General features: G+C 36.4%; 1 protein-coding gene across 3 annotated transcripts in view; it reads left to right on the top strand.

The window, feature by feature from the left end:
- SNX14 (sorting nexin 14) overlaps window positions 1–22,282 on the top strand; it is a 110,906-nt gene that overhangs the window by 49,553 nt on the left and 39,071 nt on the right. For 2 of the 3 annotated variants that reach the window (XM_069065090.1, XM_069065088.1), the window contains exons 15-20: window positions 5,285–5,343; window positions 6,548–6,574; window positions 8,548–8,680; window positions 13,563–13,767; window positions 16,629–16,712; window positions 19,077–19,177. In XM_069065090.1, coding sequence (XP_068921191.1) covers window positions 5,285–5,343; window positions 6,548–6,574; window positions 8,548–8,680; window positions 13,563–13,767; window positions 16,629–16,712; window positions 19,077–19,177 — 609 coding nt within the window. The remainder of the gene's footprint in view (window positions 1–5,284; window positions 5,344–6,547; window positions 6,575–8,547; window positions 8,681–13,562; window positions 13,768–16,628; window positions 16,713–19,076; window positions 19,178–22,282) is intronic. The other variant, XM_069065089.1, reaches the window with a different exon arrangement.

Genomic DNA, 22,282 nt, shown 5'->3' with positions numbered 1-22,282 from the left:
AGTGTAGAAGCTGCCAGATCCTGTGTTATCCTGATTGTGTTTCCACAATATTCAAATTGTTTCTTCCTGGCTGCTTATAATATTCTCTCCTTGATCTGGGAATTCTGGAACCTGGCTATAATATTCCTAGGAGTTTTCTTTTGGGGATCTTTTTCAGCAGGTGATTGGTGGATTCTTTCAACCTCTATTTTGCCCTCTGGTTCTAAAACATCAGGGCAGTTTTCTTTGAGAACTTCCTGGAGGATGATTTCTAGGTTCTTACTTTGATCATGGCTTTCAGGTAGTCCAATAATTTTTAAATGATCTCTCCTGGATCTATTTTCCAGGTCAGTGGTTTTTCTCATGAGTTTTCAAGTTGCCTTCTATTCTTTCATTTGTTTGGATCTGTTTAACAGCATCTTGATTTCTCATAAAGTCATTAGCTTTCATTTGCTCCAATCTAATTCTGAAGCAATGATTCTCCTCATTGAGCTTTTGAGATTCTTTTTCCATCTGGCAAATTTGGCTTTTTAAGGCATTCTTCTCCTCATTGCCTTTTTGAGTCTCCTTTGCCATTTGAGTTAGTCTGTTTTTTAAGGTGTTATTTTCCTCAGTCAGGCTGTTGACTCTCATTTCGTAATTTTCTTGCATTGTTCTCATTTCTCTTCCAGATTTTTCCTCCACTTCTCTTATCTGCTTCTTAAGGTCCTCTATGGCCTGTAACCAGCTTGTCTTTTCCTTTGAAGCTTTTGGTGCAGGAGTTCTGAATTCACTGTCTTCCTCCTGTTCCATGCTTTGCTCCTTTTTGTCCCCAAAATAGGAGTCTAATGTTGTAATCTTCTGTCTGCTTTGTTTCCTTTGCCTGGTCATGTCGCCCCTCAGTCACTTGACCCTTGGGCTTTTTGCCACAGTAGAACTCTGCCACCAGACAGGGGAGCTTTTGTCCCAAACGCTGGGGTTTTCTCAGGTGCTGGAGGTATTAGATGGGTGCTTTCTCTGAGGTCTCCACAAGCTCTGGCAAGCTGGACACACACCCCAGGACCTCGACCCTAGACTGCAATCCAGATCCAGGCAGGTTAAAGCAAGAGCGATTATCCGTCAGACTGGTGCTTGGTCCCCCTACACTCTGCAGGCCAGGAGCTGAAGCTGCCATGTGGCGCTACTTCCAGCGTCTCAGCAGCTTCTCGCTCTGGCGGCAAAAGCCAGTGCTCTCCCAACTACCGCTCCCAAAGTCCAGACTGCACTGACCTCTCACTTTGTCCTTCATATCTATGTGTTGATAAATCTGGAAACTGCCACAGCTGCTGGTGATCTGGAGTCCCTCCAGCTGGCGCCTGGTCAGGCCTGCCGTGGGGCTAAAACCTCCAGCTCACTCGGGCCTGGGCTCGGCTCTCAGAGCCCTGCGCTGGCCGATTCCTGTCGGCCTGCCGGGCTGTCCTCAGTGGGAGGTTAGCTTCTCTGTGTCATTTTGTGGGTTCTATACCTCCAAAGTTTTTTCAGAGTCCCCTTTTTACATGGATTGGGGAAGGTGGAAGCCGGAGCCACATGGAGGTCCTGCTTCTACTCCAATCCAAGTCCACTGATTTTTAAATTTTTTTTCTAATTCTGTTTTTGTGGTAAGTTTTTATTGCTTTGAAATATCTTAGATTTTCTTCTTTTTCCCCCCAATCTTTTGACTTTGTTTTAATATTTCTTGTTGCCTCATGAAGTAATCGGTTCCTATATGGGCCATTCTGTTTTTCAGAATTTGATCAAGGCTGTTTATTCCTTTTCCAATTCTTTCTTTCCTGTCTCTCATTTCTTTTCCATTTTTTCCCTCCAGTGCTCTCATTCCATTTATAGAAACATTTTTAAGCTCTCATTAACGCCTGCTTTATCTCTTCCAGGAATTCCTATTGAGTTTGTGCTCAAGCTGTATTTTTCTCTGAGATTCTGTTTGTAGATGATTTTTATGTCAGTGAGAAAAATTATCTGTGGGTTGGGAGTTTCTGATATTGGTCAATGTTAGGGGGGTGTGTGTGTGTGTGTGTGTGTGTGTGTGTGTGTGTGTGTGTGTGTGTAAATGCTATTGATGTTATTTTCTATCCTTTTAGAATCTTAGGAAGGTAGTATGATGCAGTGGAAAGAACACTAAGCTTAGAGTCCTAAGCCCTAAGTGGGAATTTGGCTGCCATTTACTGTTAGTATGAGCTTGAAGAAGTCTCTTAGCTTCTCTGGTCCTCAGTTTCCTCTTCTGCTAGATGAGGAAGTTGTTCTAGTTGAAGGAATGAAATAACATTTATTAAGTGCTTACTATGTGCCAAGTATTGTGTTAAGTTGTTGCTGTTGAGTTGTTTTCAGTCTTCTGACTCTTTGTAACCCCAATTGGGGTTTTCTTGGCAGAGATACTGGATTGGTTTGTCATTTCCTTCTCTAGCTTATTTTACAGATGAGGAAATTGAGGTAAGTAGGGTTAAATGACTTGCCCTGGGTCACACTGCTAGTAAGTGTCTGAGACTGGATTTGAATTCAGGTCTTCCTGATTCCAGGCCTGGCATTCTACCCACTGCTCCACCTTGCTGCCCTATGGCATTAAGTACTAAAATAGAAAAACTGAGAAAATCCCCTCATCTCAAGGAGATCATTCTCTAATTGGAGGAGGTCACACATTAAAGAAAGTTAGTATCAGGGCACATGGAAAAGCCCAAAAGTCTTAAGGGTACACTAGCCAGGTGAATCTCAAAACCCAGGGGTCCTTAGCTTAGTTGCATCATTAGTGTCTGGCAATCTAGAAGACATAGAGGCACAACTGTTTGTAAGCTGTAGAGGACCTTATGGTACAGTGACGGGAAAGGTTATAAGGTCTGATAAGTTTCCATTTCACCAGAAAGAATAGAATGAGCCATAATGTGTATATAGCCCAACAGCCCAAAAGGATTCTGGGAAGCCTGGAGTTAGGAATAAAGAAATGGTGGAAGGGCACCTTCCTGGTAATGGGCTGTTACCTGGCTGTCCTAGATGGGTTTCCAGGGAAGGGAGTCACAAGGGAAGGAAGGAGGGGAAAGAGGCAATCTCAGGTGGTGGGTCTTTATACCTCCTGAACTTCTAGTAGGTTCTCTGAGGTCATGTCTAGCTCTAGATCTGTAATCCTATGATTTTCTTCTTTGAGTTATGATGAAGGTTGATCTCTGAGTGCCTTTATAATGGCATTACTTTCATTTCACATTTCTTCTACACATATTTGGTCAGTTTCAAATGTTCTTCCTGACTCATGTTCTTAAATACTAGTGTAGATTTTTCACTGAGTGCTAAGGGTTATGTCTGTGATAAGACTCTGGCAGTACTAGCAAATGGTTCCCATTTTGTGTCGGTCTGCTGCTGTCTTCAGAGGGGTTTCCATATTCCATATCAGATCAGCCTTGAGAGTTGACTCAAGCCTCCAGCCCAGGGGTGAGACACCTGTGACCTCAAGGCCTCATGTGGCCCTCTAGGTCCTCAAATGCGGCCCTTTGACTGGATCCAAACTTTATAGAACAAATCCCTTTAATAAAAGGATTTGTTCTGTAAAACTTGGACTTTGTTAAAAAGCTGCTGCACCCAAGGACCCTAAAAGGCTGCATGTGGCCTCAAGGCTGAGGGTTCCCCACCCCTACTCTAGCCCATAGTGGTCTACTCCTTCCTACTCTACCCTGGCAGACTGGGTGACCAAGGTCATAATTCATACTGCTTATCGGTCTGTTGAATAGGTAGCAGTCTAGAAAAGTGTATGGTAACCCTTTGTTTTTGATTTGAGAAGTTCCCCTCTTCTTTACCATGAGGATTGAGGAATAGGGGGAAGGAATCATGCTTTATAGTTGATGTTTTTATTCTGACTGCCTTGATTGGTACTTGGGTCAAGTGGTGGATTGCTTTTGAGGGTGTGGATTGCTGTGGGCCACACATTAGTAGACCTTGGGCAGCTTGAGTCTCCTGTCACCACTTAGTCAACCAGGGCAATTTTGAGTCTGGATACTGTGGGACAGACCTATGATTGTTTTAGTTTATTTTGTCCCAAGGTAGGTGGCTTGAAGGGGAAGCTAGGTGGTGCAGTGGATAGTGTTCGACTTGAAGTCAGGAAGACCTGGGTTCAAATCTGGCCTCAGACACTTTTTAGCTGTGTGACCGTGTACAGGTCACTTAATCCTCTTTGCCTCAGTTTCCTCATTTGTAAAATGAACTGGAGAAGGAAATGGCAAACCACTCTCTGTGCCAAGAAAACCCCAAAAGGCATCACAGAGTCAGACATAGCTGGAAAACGACCGAACAAGGAAGACCTGAAACCTAGCTGTTGCCCCTTTGCACAGTGATTATTATATTAAGGGCCACACTGTGTGGCTTGAAGGGGGAGCTTCTGAGACTCCATGTGAGCGCTCTTGATGGACTGCTTTTATGTTATTGTGGTCTACATTTACCTCAGAGTCATCGAGTATGTTTTTGGTAAAGTAATTGTTTCTCTGAACACTCAAGTCTCCAAATCGTTCATTGCATCAGATGTGGAAACCTCAAGGGCAACTGACCTTCTGATTTCATCTCTAGGTTTTCTTGGATTCATCTTATATCTCATCCCGGATCCTCTGAGGGCTTAACCGCTTTTCACTGTTTTATACAGTGATACTACATACAATCTTCTACTGTCCTCCCTTCTCTTCTATCATATTTTGTGATAATTTCATGTTATAAACTGATGTTGAGTTTTAGCTTCTGTGGCCAAAACTTCATCACCCACTGTTCAAATATCTTAAGATAGTTAGGTTGATCCTTTGATGACAAATGCATTGTATTACAAGGCCTACCCTTGAAGTCTTTCTAGTTCTATAGAACCTGTTAGTGCTTGTTTTCTTTTGGTATAATTCTTGAGAGCCTAAGATCATCTCATTTCCTAGTGGCAACTAGCTTTCATCTCATAGGAATAGGATTTTTGTGAAGGTTTTTGAATTTGTCTGATACAGATAACCTTATTGGGATGTGAAAAGCATTGATTTAAAGTTAATATGAAGTAATATCAAAGAATGGCACAGTGGATAGAGTGTTGGATCTGGAATCAGAAAGACATGAGTTACAATTCTGCCTCAAACACTTACTAGCTGTGTGACCCTGGGCAAGTCACTTAACCTTTGTTTACTTCAGTTTTCTCAAATGTAAAATGGGAATAACAACAGCAGTTACCTTGTTGGCTGTTGTGAGGATCAAATAACATTATTTGTAAAAGTGCTTAAGCACAGTGCCAGGCACATAGTAGATTCCTTATAAATATTCTCTTCTCTTTCCTTCTCCTTTCCCTTTTCAGTATTTCAGACAGCTTTTAAGAGGAGCAGAGTCACCAACACGAAATTCAAAATTCAACAGGTATGCATACTGGACAATTTCACTGTTTAATTATTGTTATAAAAGGTAATCATTGAGTGTTGGTACTATGAGCCCCTTTATTAGGCTGATAAATATTAAGTACACAGATGGCCTTGCATCATGAGTGGACTAGAACAATTTAGCTGTTGATTTATGGTACCATAGAGCACTTAATCAATTCAAAACGTTAATCACTTCAAAACACCAACGATGCAACAAAAGAGCAAAATGATATAAGTGCTTAGCTAGTTAAGCCTAAGGTTAATATTTGAGCTCTTGACTACACATCCTATTGGAAACTGTGCATAACCAGAGTAAATCTAATTTTTGACATTATTGCTGATCTTGTTCCCTAATAAATATTTTTACAGGGTGCTTTCCCCATATACCACCTGGGTTGAAATTGGACACACAAAGAATAATCAAAAGAACATCACAGGGAGAGAAAACCTTGTTTATTTCACAGATGGAATTATTTACCTTATACTGAATAACTTTACTTTATAATTTATATACATATATGCATACATACATATGCACACATAATGTGTGTGTGTTTGTGTGTGTATGTAATTACCTTATAATGTTAAGACCATATGGTGGGTCACAAAATGAGAAAACCCACTTAGGGAGTCTTAACAGAGGAACAAATTGAGAACCAAATCTGTATAGAGAATGTGTTAATAAATTATGCATTTTATCTGGAGCACTGAATAGATTTGAAATGGTTCATGTCTTACACAATATACTTAGCAGGATAAATGAATATGTAGTGAAATGTCTAGGAATTGGAAAATACCCCTGCCAGAGTAGGCACTTAATAAATGTTGAAGTTAAATGATGTAGATTTTTATAAAATGTTCCAGTCTCTTCTCAGCTGTGGCTGTATCAAACAACTTATGTCCCCAGATTGGAGCAGAATTTATAATTAATTCAGAAAGATTCCAAGTATAACAAATTTTCAAAAATTCTTCTTTGTGAAAACCTAAAACTGATAAGTCCAGACCCACTTCATCTAGCCATGTTACCATGTGTTCCTATTGATTTTATGACTTTATTCCTAAGGACTTTTCCCTATATAAATATCAGTATTATATCCCTGATTAATTTTTTAAACTTTCTTAGTTTTTGAATTGGAGCTTGCTTATTTCCAGACTTTCCTTCTCACCTTTCCATGTATGATTTCACATGTCTGTTATTGCAGAGGTAGCCTAAGTTTGGATGATTTTCGGTAAGTTTTGAGCCAGCATGTAATTAAAAAAATATATATGTTGCCTGTTTAATGCCACAAACTGCACCTTGCTCCAAATGACAAGAAGATACTACTGTGCTACTGCCTTTACATCAGTTAATTGGGAATTTCATTTTTAAATGAACCATCATATTTTGGTCGTCCTTTTAGGAAATAGCATATTGCATATAGTTAATAAATTACATTCTTCTAGATATGTTGGATCATAGATTTTTGATTCCTTGCCTTTATTTTATTTCTACTCCAAGTAAGACCTGGGGACCCAGAAAAAAGTTGGTAATTTAAATTTTAGTTCATTGATAATGACTTAATTTTTGTGTTATTGGAAGTCACTGCAAGAAAGGTGATGATGATTCTTATATAGTACAGAATTATACAAACTGCAAAGTATAACATGCCACCATTCTTTTTTTTTTCCTTTTAGAGGGGGGAAGGCAGGGCAATTGGGGTTAAGTGACTTGCCCAAGGTCACACAGGTGTTATTTGTCTGAGGCTGGATTTGAACTCAGGCCCTCCTGACTCCAGGGCTGGTGCTCTATTCACTATGGTTGCTGCCCTGTGCCACCATTCTTAAACATTTTACTTAGAAAATCGCAAATTCTGTTGTAAATATTTATTCTGTTGTAAATATTATATTCTGTTGTAAATTCTGTTGTTCATATTTATGGTGGAGAAACAATGTCTTGCCTACAATATTCTTGAATGTTAAAACCATTCAGAGTGAACTAGAATTAAAACTTGGGAATTTTTACTTGGATATTTCCCATAAAACTGTCAGATTTGTATCTTTTTTACTTATAGAGTATATATAGTATATACATAGTATATATACTAATTCTATTTGTTTCTAATAGAAAATAATCTAATTTTGCTTTACATTTCAATATCTATAAGTGAAGTATATGTAGTCAATATATCACCTTCAGTTTTTGAAATCACAAGTTATTTATTTATTGTCAATATATTTGTATTAGTACAGTAAATTATTTGGTTTCTTGTTGTTAGAAGGCTTCAGTATTGGCATATAATTATGTATTTTAAATGCTTATTTCCCAAATCCAAATATGACTTTTTGTTTGGGGTTCTGCTGTAAGGGCAGTAATACATGGTAAGCATGAGTTTAGGAGCTGGCTAAAATTTATGTTTATGGATGCTGAAATGTAACAATAATGAATAACTTGAGGCAACTAGTTGCTTTTATGCTTACTTTTTTGTTGCTTTGGGGCCACGTCTGTTTTTCAAAGTTTGCAAACCCCTTGTATTCAAGCTTTTTTGTTGAATGTTATGTTAGCTTTTATCCTCTAACTATTACTTTAGACTTAAAATTTCTGATAATATGGATAGAAAATAAGATATATCTCCTACATTATGTCTCATTGAATATTTAGATTTTAAAAGTTTTTGAATATTATTTTAGCATTTATTAATTGTTAAATTGACAGAATTCTTTTCTATTACGTTTAAGTTTATGTAAGCATTAAGTATTGAAAAGGTCAGAGTATTGGTGATTTGCTTCATCATACTGTAGTTAGCATAAACTATTGCATATTATTATTCTGTTTTAATTTTTGGTTTTAGTGGAGCATAATATCTGTTTTAATTTATGTTGCTGTATGAACAAAATATCACTAGGAGGCTCTGACCTTCTGAGTGTTAACCTTTAAATTAACGTTTTGAAGTTATGTATATCATAAATATTTATTAGTATTTTTTCTTGTCATGATTTTTATTTTTAGATATCTTATAACTTTGCTATGTAGCATATCCTGTGCAATTTTTAGCTTCTAAAGTTTTAAGAATTAAGCTCTAATGTTAAGGTTTCAAATCATGATAGTCATACCTGTAGTTGACATTTAAAAAAAAATTATTTGCCTTTTATTACATATCATTTAATCAAATTATAAAGTAATACCATTGTTTGCTTTCTGTTTAATGTATTTTTGATTATTCAGGAGCACCCAGAAAAGAGGAGAATCATTTGGGATTAGCAAAATAGGCAGCAAAATCAAAGGAGTATTCAAGAGTACTACAATGGAGGGAGCTATGCTACCTAATTATGGTTTAACTGAAGGCGAGGATGATTTTGTGAGTGAATTTTCTTGAATTGATGAATGTGTATCTGATTTTTGATTTACTGTAGTAGATAAATATAAATTTACAACTATTTTACTATGTCTTCTCACCCTTACATTTCTTCTTCCAGTTTTTTAATTATTAGCATTTCACTAGTTAATCTTGCCTTATTAACTCTAAATACCAGGCACAGTGCCTTGTCTGTACTAAATGTTCAACAAATACCTCTTGAATTGATTTTACTTTTGTTACTAAGGCAGAAAGTTATCTATAATTTTCTAGATGACAGGTCTTTAAAGAACAAACCTCATGGTTAAAGTGACTCCAAAAACTTGTTCTTTTTTTTATGCTTTCAAGAGGGGGCATTGTTTAGTAAATAGTAAAATATGTCCTTATTCCAACATGGTTTAACATACTCCCATTCCAGCCTGAAAGATAGAACAGCTTGCTCTCTTTATGTAACTCATTCTGTTTTTAAAAGCCATTTTTTCAAGTGCCAATAATTTCATCATAAATCAAATCAAAAAATATTATTTTTTGTTACACAGCATAAATGTAGAACAATTTTTAATAGTAGAATTAACAATGAAATTTTATTCTAGTTGAGGGGAAGTCCAAGGTTAATGGATGAAAAGTACATATTATAGAATATTCTTAAAGAACCACAGTTTTCTATTTTATGGTTGCTTGAATTATTGGAAAGTAGAAAGTTTCCAAAGAGTCTTCTTTTGACTACCTAAATGACTAATTTGAAACTAGCAACTTCTACTTGCAATCAGAAATGTACTAAAGCCTTTAAGAACAGTTTGATCACCATTCATTCAGTAAATGTTTATTACATTTGTTGTATATGCACTGTGTTAAACAGTGAGAAATACTGGAGTTCACAGTAGCATAGGCTAGCATTTCAATTACTACATTCAGTTTTGCCCTCTACATTTAATGAAGGATATTACTAATCTGGACAGTGACCAAAGAGGGGTGATTAGAATGGTAAAGAGCCTTTGAGGTCATATTTTACAAGGATCAGTTGGTGGACTTTGGGATCTTTCACTTGGAGGAGAAATGAAGGGAATAAAAAGTCCAGGGTAGCTGTCTTCAGGTTTTTGAAGGGCAGTCATTAGAAAGAGGGATTAAACTTGTGATATATGGCTTAAGAGGGAAGTACCTGCCCAATGAATAGAATTACTACAGAGGTACAAATTTAGGTTCCCTGTAAAGAGAACTTCCTAATAATTAAGGGTATCCAAAAATAGATTGATTTCTCTTGAGCAGATGAGTTCCTTCTTACTGGATTGCAAATATCCAGTTATTGGGGATGTTTTAAAGAGCATTCTCAGGCAGGGATATGCTGCCTTTTGAAAGCTAAAAACTAAAGTTCTTGGAGTCACATTAATTGTAGAGCTTGTTTTTAGTGCCGTTACCTAGAGAATAATATGTCTTGCTTTAGTAAGTTAATTAAAATCAATTCAGTAAACATTGAACATCTAGTGTATATGAGGCATCCCACTTAGTATTCATTAGCAAACCAAAATTAACCAACAATGAACTAGATAGTTTCTGAAATTTCCTTACCTTTCTGAGTGTCTACTTTTCTAGTAGATTAAATAATACATGCTAACAAATATAATACAAAAAACGGTGTGACTCATCACAAAAGAGAATTAAGGCTGTTCCTAAAGTGTTTGTTTCTTCTCAGAACATTCCCTTACTATCAGACTTTTAGTCAACTTTTTGTTTTTCCTATAGGACTTCATTTTTTCTGTGACAGTTAATGCCATGTTTTGAATTGGAGTCAGCACCTCCACACAAATAACGTGGCTCAAACTGCATTCACATCATAATTTCTTGGGGACAAGTGTCAGAAACATAAAAATTAAACTTTTAAGATCCAATATTAGAACTAGGTGCACAGTGGATAGAGCATTGGGTCTGTACTCAGGAATTTCTCAGTTCAGATGCCGCCTTAGACACTTACTAGCTGTGTGATCATAAGCAAGTCACTTAACCTTTGTCTGCTTCAGTTTCTTTAGCCTTGAAATGGATATAACAGTACCTTTCTATCTCCTAGAATTGTTTTAAGGATAAAACAAAAAATTTGAAAAGTACTTTGTGAACCTTAAAGCTCTCTATATATGTTATCTATTGTTATTAATTATTTCTTACTGTCCCCTTTAGTAAGAAATCATGAAAACCAAACCCTGACCCCTTAGGAGAAGTTGGTAAAACTGGACATCGTTGGGGGGGAAAACCCCTCAAAAACCAAACATCATATTGTGCTATGCTACTATTTTCTAGAGTCCGAGAAAGAACAGGCCTTCAAGGCCCATGAATGCCATACTGGCACCAAAGTAAAATTTTTCAGGATCATAACTGTAAGGAATATACCTCCAGAGGCATATTAAAAATATACTTTATAGTTCAACTGAAAATATTAAGGAATAGTATTTTTTCTCCATCCTAAAACCCTTCTCATCTTAGGAAAACATGTAAAAGATTCAGAATGAAAGCTAAAATAGAAAGAGAAATAATTCTTGTCTAGTTAAGATCATTGCCTTCCCTGATGCCCTCATGCCCTGTTGCCCTTTCACATACTTGAGGGAAGTACCTTCTTTTTGTTTTTTCCTTTTTAACTTATTTGTTTTTAGTTTACAACATTCAGTTCTACAAGTTTTTTGAGTTCCAGATTTTCTTCCCCTCCCTCTCTACTCCCCCACCCCCCAAGACAGTATGTAATCCGATATACGTTCTTCATAGACCTTCAGTACCTTTTTTAGAATGGATTATAATATTGAGCTATAGGAGGAAACCTTGGAAGGTTAAAGGAAGGAATTGAATAGTTCTAGCTGAAGATTAAGTGACTAATTTTGGTGACTATGGTTCTAGAATATTAGCCCTCACATTATATTTTAACATCATTTTTCCCCTTCAAGATTCCTCTAAATATTTCCCTAAATTGTTTTGGATTAGAAAGATGTCCAAGGATTTTAGGTAGAAGAGGAAGTAGACTATGCCAATTTGACCATTTCTTTTTCTAAGCTAGAAATGCTTGGATATAGAATAAAGTTAATAAAAATTGTTTCTGACAGACCTGTTCCTAAATCACTGCATACAATATTTTTTTTTTTGGAGGGGTGAAGGCAAGGTAATTGGGGTTAAGTGACTTGCCCAAGGTCACACATCTAGTAAGTGTGTCAAGTGTCTGAGGCCAGATTTTAACTCAGGTCCTCCTGACTCTAGGGCTGATGCTCTATTCACTGTGCCACCTAGCTGCCCCTGTGTACAGTATTAATATCTTCTTTGATACTCCAGCACTATACTCAGCTTTACCTTTCCTATTAAATTATAGACTCTTTGATGACAGGGGCAGTGTTATTTTTTTATATTTGTGTTCTCAGTTCCTATGACAGTGTCTTTTACATTGTCTTAAAAAATTATCTTAAATATTTCTTAAATTTAATCCATGGCATTTGCCATTGCCTATTGTCTTTGGCTCCAATATTATCCATTGAAGTGGACCTCAAATTGCAGAAGAGTTCCCTATAGGCTTGGCTGTTGGCCAGCAGGGAAGCTGGTTATTTTCTTTCTCTTACCAATAGATGATTCTTTTTTTTTTTTTAAAGCAATCGGGGTTAAGTAACTTGCTCGAGGTTACACGGCCAGTTATTTCTGGGTGTGGTGCTAAGTATCTGAGCCCGGATTCGATCCCCAGGTTCTCCCAATACTGGGGCCAGTGCTCTTACTCACTGAGCCACCTAGCCTCCCCTCAGTGGATGATTCTTTAAAAAAAAAAATCAATGTTTCCTTCTCATGGTATAATTAATTAAGGCTTGACTTTCAGTAGCACTTTAGTAGTACAGTTACTTACTGTCTTAAATGAGCTTAATTTATTAAAGTTTTTAGAGCTAATTTGATAGAATTTAGTTTAAAAAATGTTTCTTTTTTATGAAATTAATCACTAGCAAACGTCATATTTCAGTATGTAAAGAACAGAAAAGACAATCACATATAAAGTTGTCAATTACTATGGCATTTTATGGTACATACTTCACAAGTGGTGCAGACTATAAGTGCTGTCAGAATTGAGAGGAACAAATGCTTGATCACTTTGGACTGAAGTGGTCAGAGATGAATTTATAAAGGAAGTGGGATTTCCTACCAGTACATGCAAAATAACCCTTTGAAAATCAGTCATTCTAACTAACAGTGGCTCTGGAAGAGAATATATAAAGGAAAAGCAGGAAAAGTAGCTGACTTGTTTCTATCACGTGCAGTTATTTCAGGCTACATTTGTAAAAAAAAAAAACTCTGAGTTTATGTGGAATGACTCTAAAGTGTGTTTGTGTTTTTTAAACAGACAAACCATAGCTTATGTATTCACACAGTAGCTGACTTTGAGGTTAGTTACCTGGTGAAGCTATGCTGTTTTTCCAGAGATGCTGCCATTCCTTAAAATATTTTTGGAATTCTTCCAGATTAACTTTCAGAATCAGCCCATGATTTACCCCCCAAAAAATCAGTCTCATGTTGTAGCTGTACTTCATTTTTTGTCTTCACATTCTTTAGATGTGGCATGAAATTTCTTATAGTGGTTTATAAAAACCAAATCCACTTTCCAAGGATTCAGGTTTGCAGTGTGGGAGACTAGTTGAAAGAATTTGCTTCAGCCTGAAAGGCAATTCCAAAAGAAGAGTGCTAAAGATGCTTGTACAAGGACAGTGTAATTGGGATAAGTGTGTAGCCTCTCAAGGGAATGACTTTGGAGGATACATCACTCATTTCAGTATATTAACTATGTTTGTTAAAAAAACATCCAACCTTTTTCTTTATAGTTGTAAGCTGTAGTTTTAATTGAACCAAGTCATGTTAATATCACCTTCATTTTTCATTGTAGATTGAAGAAGGTATTGTTGTAATGGAAGATGACTCTCCAGTAGAGGCTGTTAGCACTCCCAGTACTCCCCGAAATCTTGCTGCATGGAAAATAAGTATCCCGTATGTGGACTTTTTTGATGATCCTTCCTCTGCTGACAGGAAGGAGAAAAAGGAGAGAATTCCTGTATTTTGCATTGATGTTGAGAGGAATGATAGAAGAGCAGGTGGGAACCATTGTATAAATAAATAACATTTCTTAAAAGCTAAGTGGAATTGTTCTTCTGTTCATCTCCTGCCATTTATCAGGCCTTAATGAGCATTGTGCCAGTAGTAATAGTTAGGTATTGCTTCATGTTTAAAAAAGATTCAATAATGCCTTTATTTTCAGCACAAAAAAATACAATAGTGTACAGTCTTATTTGTCTTGTCAGTCATTATTTTTTGAGCACAGAGTCTACTGAATAACTTAGCATTTTGTAGGTTTGTAGTTATTTTTTTTTTAAAAAGGAGCTTATATGGGGTGGCTAGGTGGCGCAGTGAATAGAGCACTGGCCCTGGAGTCAGGAGGACCTGGGTTCGGATCCAGCCTCAGACACTTAACACGAAAACTAGCTGTGTGACCCTGGGCAAGTCACTTAATCCCAATTGCCCTCCAAAAAGCAAAAAAATAAAATAGATAAAATAAATATTAAAAAGGAGCTTGTTGTCATAATTATCAGTTATTTAGCATATGTCATATGTAGACTCTGTGCAGGATTTGATCTAAAAGACATTCCTGCCCACAAACTGTTTGTAATTATAATTGACAGGACATAGTTAAATACATATATATTTTTTAAAGCTTACCTGTTTTGCTCTGTATTTTCTTTTTGATTGTTTCAGGTCTGTTCTGATAGATACTGGGGGTGAACAGCAATCACAGCAGGATAAGCAACTACCACCCTGGACTTGGTCCAAGAATTGGGGTAGTCATTGTAAACAAGAGTACTTCAAAGTCATGCAAGTTTTGAGTAAGGGAGAGCAGGAGGAGAGTAAGATAGAGATCAGGGAGATGACCTTTCCTTCTAGGCATCAGTTTATCTGGTTTTCTCAAAAGCTGCTGTTGCCAGAAAGTGAAATGTGGACATCAGGAAGGAAGGAAGGGGTACCCAGAGTGGCTGGATCTTGCCTTTTGACAATAGCCCAAATCCATATCAGTCCTATATAGTCTGAAGTACATACCTGAAAGCAGTGCTGCTCAGTTTTCCTGTTCTTGCTGTTCTCCCTCAGCATTTTCTCAAGTGCATGTTCTGAGCCATTGAAAATGCCGCAGCTGCTTCCCACTAGGAGCATAACTATTTGCTTTTATTTTTCTGCAACTTCTGTAGATTGGAATTTAAAGAGATAGGAGAGATTGGAAAGAGAGACAGGCTTTTAGTGAGACATTAGATTCAGTTCTCTTATATGCTTAATACTTAAACTGTGGCTCCCACTACTGCTTACTTTGCTTTTTGGAAGTTATTTAAAACTTTTTACTCTTTAATTATAAATCTTTGCCATTAGAAATTTACGTAGGATATAAGAATTTATTTCCTTTATTAAAAACAATTTTGAATTGCTGTATTTAATAATCATATCAAATTAAATAATTTTTTCATATTATTTATACTTTTGATGATTTTAGCACTTCATGCTTTTTATTTTTAAAGAGTAACATAAAAAAGCAATAAAATTTAGTTTTGAAGAACTAGTATACATTTTTATTTTATTTTTTCCTGCAGTATAGCAAGCTTCATTGCTAAACTCATGTTATATTTCCTGTAAATAAAGTTCCAGATAACTGCAACTTTGTATTTAAAAAAAAGCAACAAACTAACCCTAGGGTTATTCCTAGGTGAAATGTCACTTAAATATATGTATTTCATTACCTATAGCAATTTAAATACTTTCTAGCAAACTAAAACCTAAACTAAATATCTTAGAGCTCATCCATAACTATTTTGGCAACAGTAATAATAGCTAGCTTTTATATAACATTTTAAGGTTTGCAGAACACTTTTCAGATATCATCTCAATTTATCCTCTCAACTACTTGGAAAGCCTGGAAGGTTGGTGCTATTATTATCCCCATTTTATAGATGAGGATATTAAGGAACACAGTGGTTAACTGATTTGCCCAGGGTCATACAGATAGTATGCTTCTAAGGTAGAATTTGAACGCCTGATTTTAGGTCCAGTATGCTACCTAGTGACCCCCAGTACTACTCATACTTATTTTATAATCAGTGCAGTCAGTTTGTTTGGGGGAACATTTTTTTGTCTTCAATCCAGATCTATGTAATAAATATAGCATATACCGGCCCTGGAGTCAGGAGGACCTGAGTTCAAATCCGGCGTCAGACACCTAACACTTACTAGCTATATGACCTTGGGCAAATCACTTAACCCCAATTGTCCTACCTTCTCCCCTCCAAAAAGACAAAAAAAAAAGTATGGCCTATAGTATGTTTCTACTATAACAAAATGCCTTGAGAGTAAATTTCATGAACTGAAAAAGCACATTAGACTAGGTATCAGAAGACCAGTCCTGCCACTAACTCACCTTATTCGAGTTACTTAACTTGAGTGGGCCACATTTTCTTTATCTCTAAAGTGAGGTTGTTGGATGTTATGACCTCAGAAATTCTCATTTGCCACAATATTATATGATTCTAAATATCTTGATATCTCGAGAGCCATTAAACTAATGAAATCTCTACATGTATCATCCCCTTAGAGAGCTGCATTTTAAAATTTAAATTTAAATTCCTTAAGGTCTCTTCCAATATTGTAATTTTGTAATAGAATGTATATGTAAATATATACATATATTTATAATATAAAACTCATGAATTGATTGATTAGCTATATCAGTATCTAAATTATTTTAAATTCAATTATAGTTGAAGGTATACCAATATTAGGGTAAAAAAGAATAACTTTATCAAGGATTTGAACTGCTTTTTCCTTGAACATTTATTTGTTGTCTCAAGACCACTGCTTTTATTTCACATCTTTTCAAGAAGCAGAAAATCATTTTCTTATTTGATGTTGATATACTTTTCAGTCGGTCATGAACCTGAGCATTGGTCTGTCTACAGAAGATACCTTGAATTCTATGTTCTTGAATCAAAACTAACAGAATTTCATGGTATGTTTTCCTTTTTTTCATTTCAAGGTCTTTATTCCTATAGGTGTCATGATAATTTTGGGGTGTGAGATTTATGACTTTATATAACTGTCTTATTTCGAAGAAGAATAAAATGTGATACTGTTGTCAAACTATATGTAACATATATAAACTATATATAGATATGTGTATGTATATATACATATATAGTTGTTATTTTCATTGAGCAGTTTGACTGATATGGCTAGAAATGTTTGATTTAGCTTTTAAATGGCTTTTGAATATTTATATTGAAACAAAAATTACATATTTGGATCTACCTTTAGGGTATGGTAGTGACAAATAGACAGGGAGAAACTGACAAAGAAAAACACTTTTTCTTTTAAAGTTCATGTAAGAGTTAGGAAAAATTTTCACAGGAAAGAAGATTGAAAGTCTGTGGCAGCGAATTGGGTTGGATTTTCAACATTCTGTCTTCTACCTCCTTGCATGTTTCCGTGTGCCTGGAGGATACTACCTTCTCATTTCTGCCATTCATTTACTTTTCTTTGAGGCTTAGCTCAAGTGCCATCACCTTTCTAGATAGCCTCAACAGAAGGAGTTCTCTCCCTTCTTGTATGTTTCTAAAACACTTGACTGAGAATTTGTAAGGAAAGCTCAAAGGATTTCAAGACCTCATCTACAGCCACCAAATTGGGCTGAACTATTGACCTTCAGGAAGGGTCCCCTTTGTTCCTCACAGCTTTGCACCATGTCTTTTTCTCTCTGTCTCAGCAACTCTTCTTCTAGTATGTGACTGGAAGAGGGAATTTCATTTTTACCTGTGTTTCTTTCTACTAGGCCAGAAAAAGATTGGTTGGGATACAATTTATTCTTACTCTGGACTTAAATCCCCAAGAGTAGCCTTACTTTGAATATTTTAGTTTGTTACTATAATGCTCACTTGATATCAGTAAAATATAATTTATCTTATTTGGAATCTTTAGGAGATTTAGTACACATCATCTTATATCAGTCCTCTTCTCTCCACTCATAACATCATCACCCTAGCTCAGGCCCTTATAACCCATCAAATGAACTCTTGCAGTAACCTCCCAGTGGACCTCCATGTCTTCAGTTTCACTCTTCTCTTACCCAGCCTTCCTACAGCTGCCAAAGTGATTTTCCATAAGCAGAGATTTGACCATTCAACTCCCATTTTCAGTAAATTCCCGTGGTGCACTTTTGCATATAGAATTAAATATAAACTCATCTGGCTTTTAAAACCCTTCAGAACTTATCCATGACTCACCTTTCTAGCCTTAATCTTCATTACTCTCTTTCCAGTGCCTGGCACATAATAGGTACTTAGTAAATGCTTGTTGATTAAATTCTGCTTAATGGTTTAATCAGACTGGCCTTTTTGCTGATCGACACATTTTATCTCCCATCTTTTTGTCTTTTCAGTGATTATCCTTCATGCCTGTGTTATACCAGATATCTTTGTATATCTCCCCTTGCTCAGAGTATGTTATTGTTGTACACCTTCTCTGCATTTGGCTCATTCCCTCTAACCTGCTTTTAAACCAGCATTCCCTAGAGATAGACTAGCATTACAGGATTACATTCCTTTTATCTCCTTAGGGATTATCTTGGTGAGGGGAAATACATTCTTCCTACTCACCACTCTAGTTCTTGAATCTCCATCCAAAGCATTTTCTGCCTAAGCAGCCAGACATTCACAAGGCAACAAACACATCTGCACAGTCTGATATTGATACACTGTCTCACTCTGCACAGCAGCTTTTTCCAAACGTTTTCATCTCTCTTCAAACCTCCCATGGCTAAGTTGAGATCATTTACTGAGCTCACTCTTCCTCCCTTTCCTGCAATATCTCATATTACTTAGATGTCTTCTGTCACTATTGCTGCCTTTGCTCTTTTCTCACATGAAAAGGCAATCCTGCTCTTTGTCAAGTTCTGCACTACCTTCAATGTGAAATGTTTCCTAACTTCCAGTTTCCAGTGACACCCCCCTCACCCCTCCACTAGGTATTTATTTTGTACAGACTTATTGATGTATATATAGTCTCCTGAGAGAATGAAGGCTTCTTGAGGTCTGGAGCTATTTCATTTTTGTCTTTGCATCTCCAGTGATTGACACATAGATGCTTCATAATGCTTGTTGATTAATCTGGTGAAAAACAGACAAAATACTAAATAGATACATAGAAGCTGAGTTATCTACAGCTTCTTTGAAGAAATATGCTATAAGTGTAAAGTGTTTTTATATATATGTACATATATATGCATATAGATAGATTTTCTATAGTCAAATATTTGGAAGTTACTTTAAAAGAAAAATATGAAATAGTGATAAAAATCTTTAATAAATGCTAATTTCAGGTACATTTCCTGATGCTCAGCTTCCTTCCAAGAGGATCATTGGCCCTAAAAACTATGAATTTTTAAAGTCAAAGAGGGAAGAGTTTCAGGAATATCTTCAGGTATATCATCATCATCATCATCTGTATTTTCCTAAGAATTAAAAATAAATAGAATAACTTTTTTCATATGTTATCTACTTAGTAATGAACAAAAATGAACAATTAACCAAGAACTTATTGGTTTTTATTTTTAAAAACTTCATTAACTTTGATATGTTAAAAATTATTTTGCCTGTTTTCATATTCCCTTAACTTTATATTTTTATAAACCAATCTTTCAAGAATTGTTGCTGCTATTCTTATTTACATAATTGTATCCCAAGTGTTTTGTGTTCAAATTTTTTTATGCTTTGTCACCTCATTGTTACTTTGTGACAGTCATTCCATATTTCTTGTATTTTTCACATTTATCATTTCTTAAGATAATATGATAGTCCATTATATATATATGCCCAAATTTGGTTGGCCATTCCCCAATCATTGGATGCATAGGTTGTTTCCAAAGGGAGAGGGAAGGAAGAAAAGAGAACATTTTTTTTTTTGGAGGGGGAAAGGCAAGGCAATTGGTATTAAGTGACTTGCCCAAGGTCACATAGCTAGTAAGTGTGTCAGGTGTCTGAGGCCAGATTTGAACTCAGGTCCTTCTGACTCCAGGGCCAGTGTTCTATTCACTGTGCCTCCTAGCTGCCCCAAAGAGAACATTCTTAAAGAGATTCTTATGATATAATTCTGTAATTTCAGATGTGGGAGGGAACTAGCAAAGTCATCTAGTCCAGATCTCTTATTTTATTGACAAAGAAATTGAGACCCAGAGAAATGAAATGACTTGCCTCAGGTGACACAGCTAAGAGGGCATGGAGAAAGGGCCGGGGCTTCTTTCTGTCTTGGAGTGCACTCTATTTTTGGAAGCAAAAGTTTAATATTTACAACCAAAAACAAAACCTTTCTTGGCTAAGATAAGTATAATCTTGTAGAGAAAAAAGTGGATCTTTAATGTTGCAGAGGACTTCTAGTATTGCTGATTAAAAGACCTGAGATTAGTAGATACTTAAAACAGCAAATACTGGCAGCAGAAGTATAGAAGGCATATACATTTGAGCAATTAGAAGAAAGCACACATTGATGCAGTATTTGTATTCTAATAAAGGATGAAGACAGAAATGTCCCCTCAGAACCCTAATGTCTAATGCAGTAAATAAGGCAGAGAACATAGGAGTAGTTTTCTTATAGTTTGGTCTTAAGAAGTGATGATCTTCTGGTGGCCCATTATAGTTTTACAAAGCTCTAGTTGTAACGAAGTATTTCCTTCTATTAAATTAAAATCTTCCTCTCTACAATGTCTGGCATGGCTCCTGGTTCTGCATTCTTGTACCCCTGGTATAAGTCTAATCCTTCTTTCATATGAGAGCATCTCAGGTACTTGCTGATAGCTATCATATTCTTCTTCTGACTTTCCTTCTTCAGTCTAAATATCCCCAGGTCATTTACCTAAATCTCATGTAGTATGTATGATTACAAGTCCACTCACCATGTTGATTTGATTTCCTCTGGGAATGTTTTAGCTTGTCAGTACCTTTAAAATAGCAAGCATTTATAAATCATTTAATCTAAGGACTCTGTGCTAGGTGTTGGGGGTTCATCTGCTAAAGTGAAGCAGTCCTTATTCTCAAGGGGTTATATTCTACTAGGAGGAACACAACATGCTCACAGATAAGTCAAGGCTGCACAGTTAAAAAAGAAGCACAATGATAATTGGGGGAATGGATGGGAGCAAAAAGGATCTGAAGGAAATAGTGATTGAGCATTGTCTTAAAGGGAATTGGGGTGTTGAGGGACGACAGTAAGGAAGACTATCCAGACAGTCACTGGATGGTTGTGGTATGAGTAGAGAGATTCTACTGCCTTACCACTTCTCACTCTGCCTCCTATTTAGAGGAGGGGATGTCAGCAGTGTTGGACACTGTGGAGACATCATGAAGTATGAGAACTGAAAAAAATCCATGGGATCCATTGGATTTAGCAATATTGAGATTGATCATTATTGACTTTGTAGAGAAGAGTTTCACTGAAGTGATAGGGATGGAAGCCAGATTGCAAGGGAGTGAGAAAATGGAGGCAGTGAGTGTAGATAGCTTTTTCTAGGAGTTTGACTGTGAAAGGTATGAGAAATATGACAGTAGCTTGAGGAGATGGTAGAGTGAAGGAAGGAGGTTGTTGTTTTTAAAGGATTAGGACATATTTAAAGGTAGCAGTTAAAGAGCCATTTGATTCAAATAAAGGAAGTATTGAAGAGGATGGAATCAAATATAAAAGAAAGCTTGACATCGGCACAAAAAACTAGGAGGAGGTAACAGAATTTTTAAGATTGAAGTAAAGGAGGAGAACATGAGGTGATTTGAAAAGTAGAATTCAGGAGGACAGAGAGAGGTAGCTGTTAATCATGGTCTCATTTTTTTCAGTGAAGGCCTTTTGCTGAGAAGGAGTTGGGTACAGATGTTTGAGAAAAGAAGGTTTGCGCTAGCTGCCATGAGTAATATAATAATGTAGAAATGAGTCCAGTACTCCGGATGTGGTCTGAGCACAGTTGAGCATGGAAACATTATTCTTTTCCTCTTGATGGGAAAGACATGCCCCTCTTAATGCAGTCTAAGATTGTGTTAGTTCTTTTAACAGCCATGTCACATTTTGGACTAATATTAAGCTTGTTAGTCCTACTTTAGACCTTCCCACCCCAACCCCTGATTTTCTTTGAATCAGTCTTGTTCCAGTCAACCTTCCCTAAACTATAATTGTGAGATTGATTTGGCAGGGGTGGGGGGGTGAGGGGGAGTAAAGGGGTTTGTAAAATTTTTATATCAATTTTTGTTAAATTTCATCTCATTAAATTTTGGTTTGTTGTTCTAGCCTACAAAGATTTGGTGTGGTCCTGACTTGTCATCGAGTTTATTAGCTGCCTTTTGTAGTTTTGTTTTGTTTTTTTTGGTCACAGGCTAATTTTTTAAGCATGTCATTTATGGTTGAGTTGCTTATGACTGATAGATAAAAATGTGAAATGGTAAGGAGTCAAGAATAGATCAGTTCCTAGAGTATTTCTCCCAAATCCTTCTTCCACATTGATTTCTTTATATTATAGATTTAGATCTGAAAGAGGCCTTAAAGGTCTTT

The sequence above is a fragment of the Petaurus breviceps genome, unplaced genomic scaffold (genome assembly GCF_028583685.1).
Source record: "Petaurus breviceps papuanus isolate PSGF00001 unplaced genomic scaffold, PetGlider_PUasm1.0 90667, whole genome shotgun sequence".
Lineage (NCBI taxonomy): Eukaryota > Metazoa > Chordata > Mammalia > Diprotodontia > Petauridae > Petaurus > Petaurus breviceps.
Note: the sequence above shows the minus strand (reverse complement) of the source record. Positions and strands in the feature narration are given on the sequence as shown.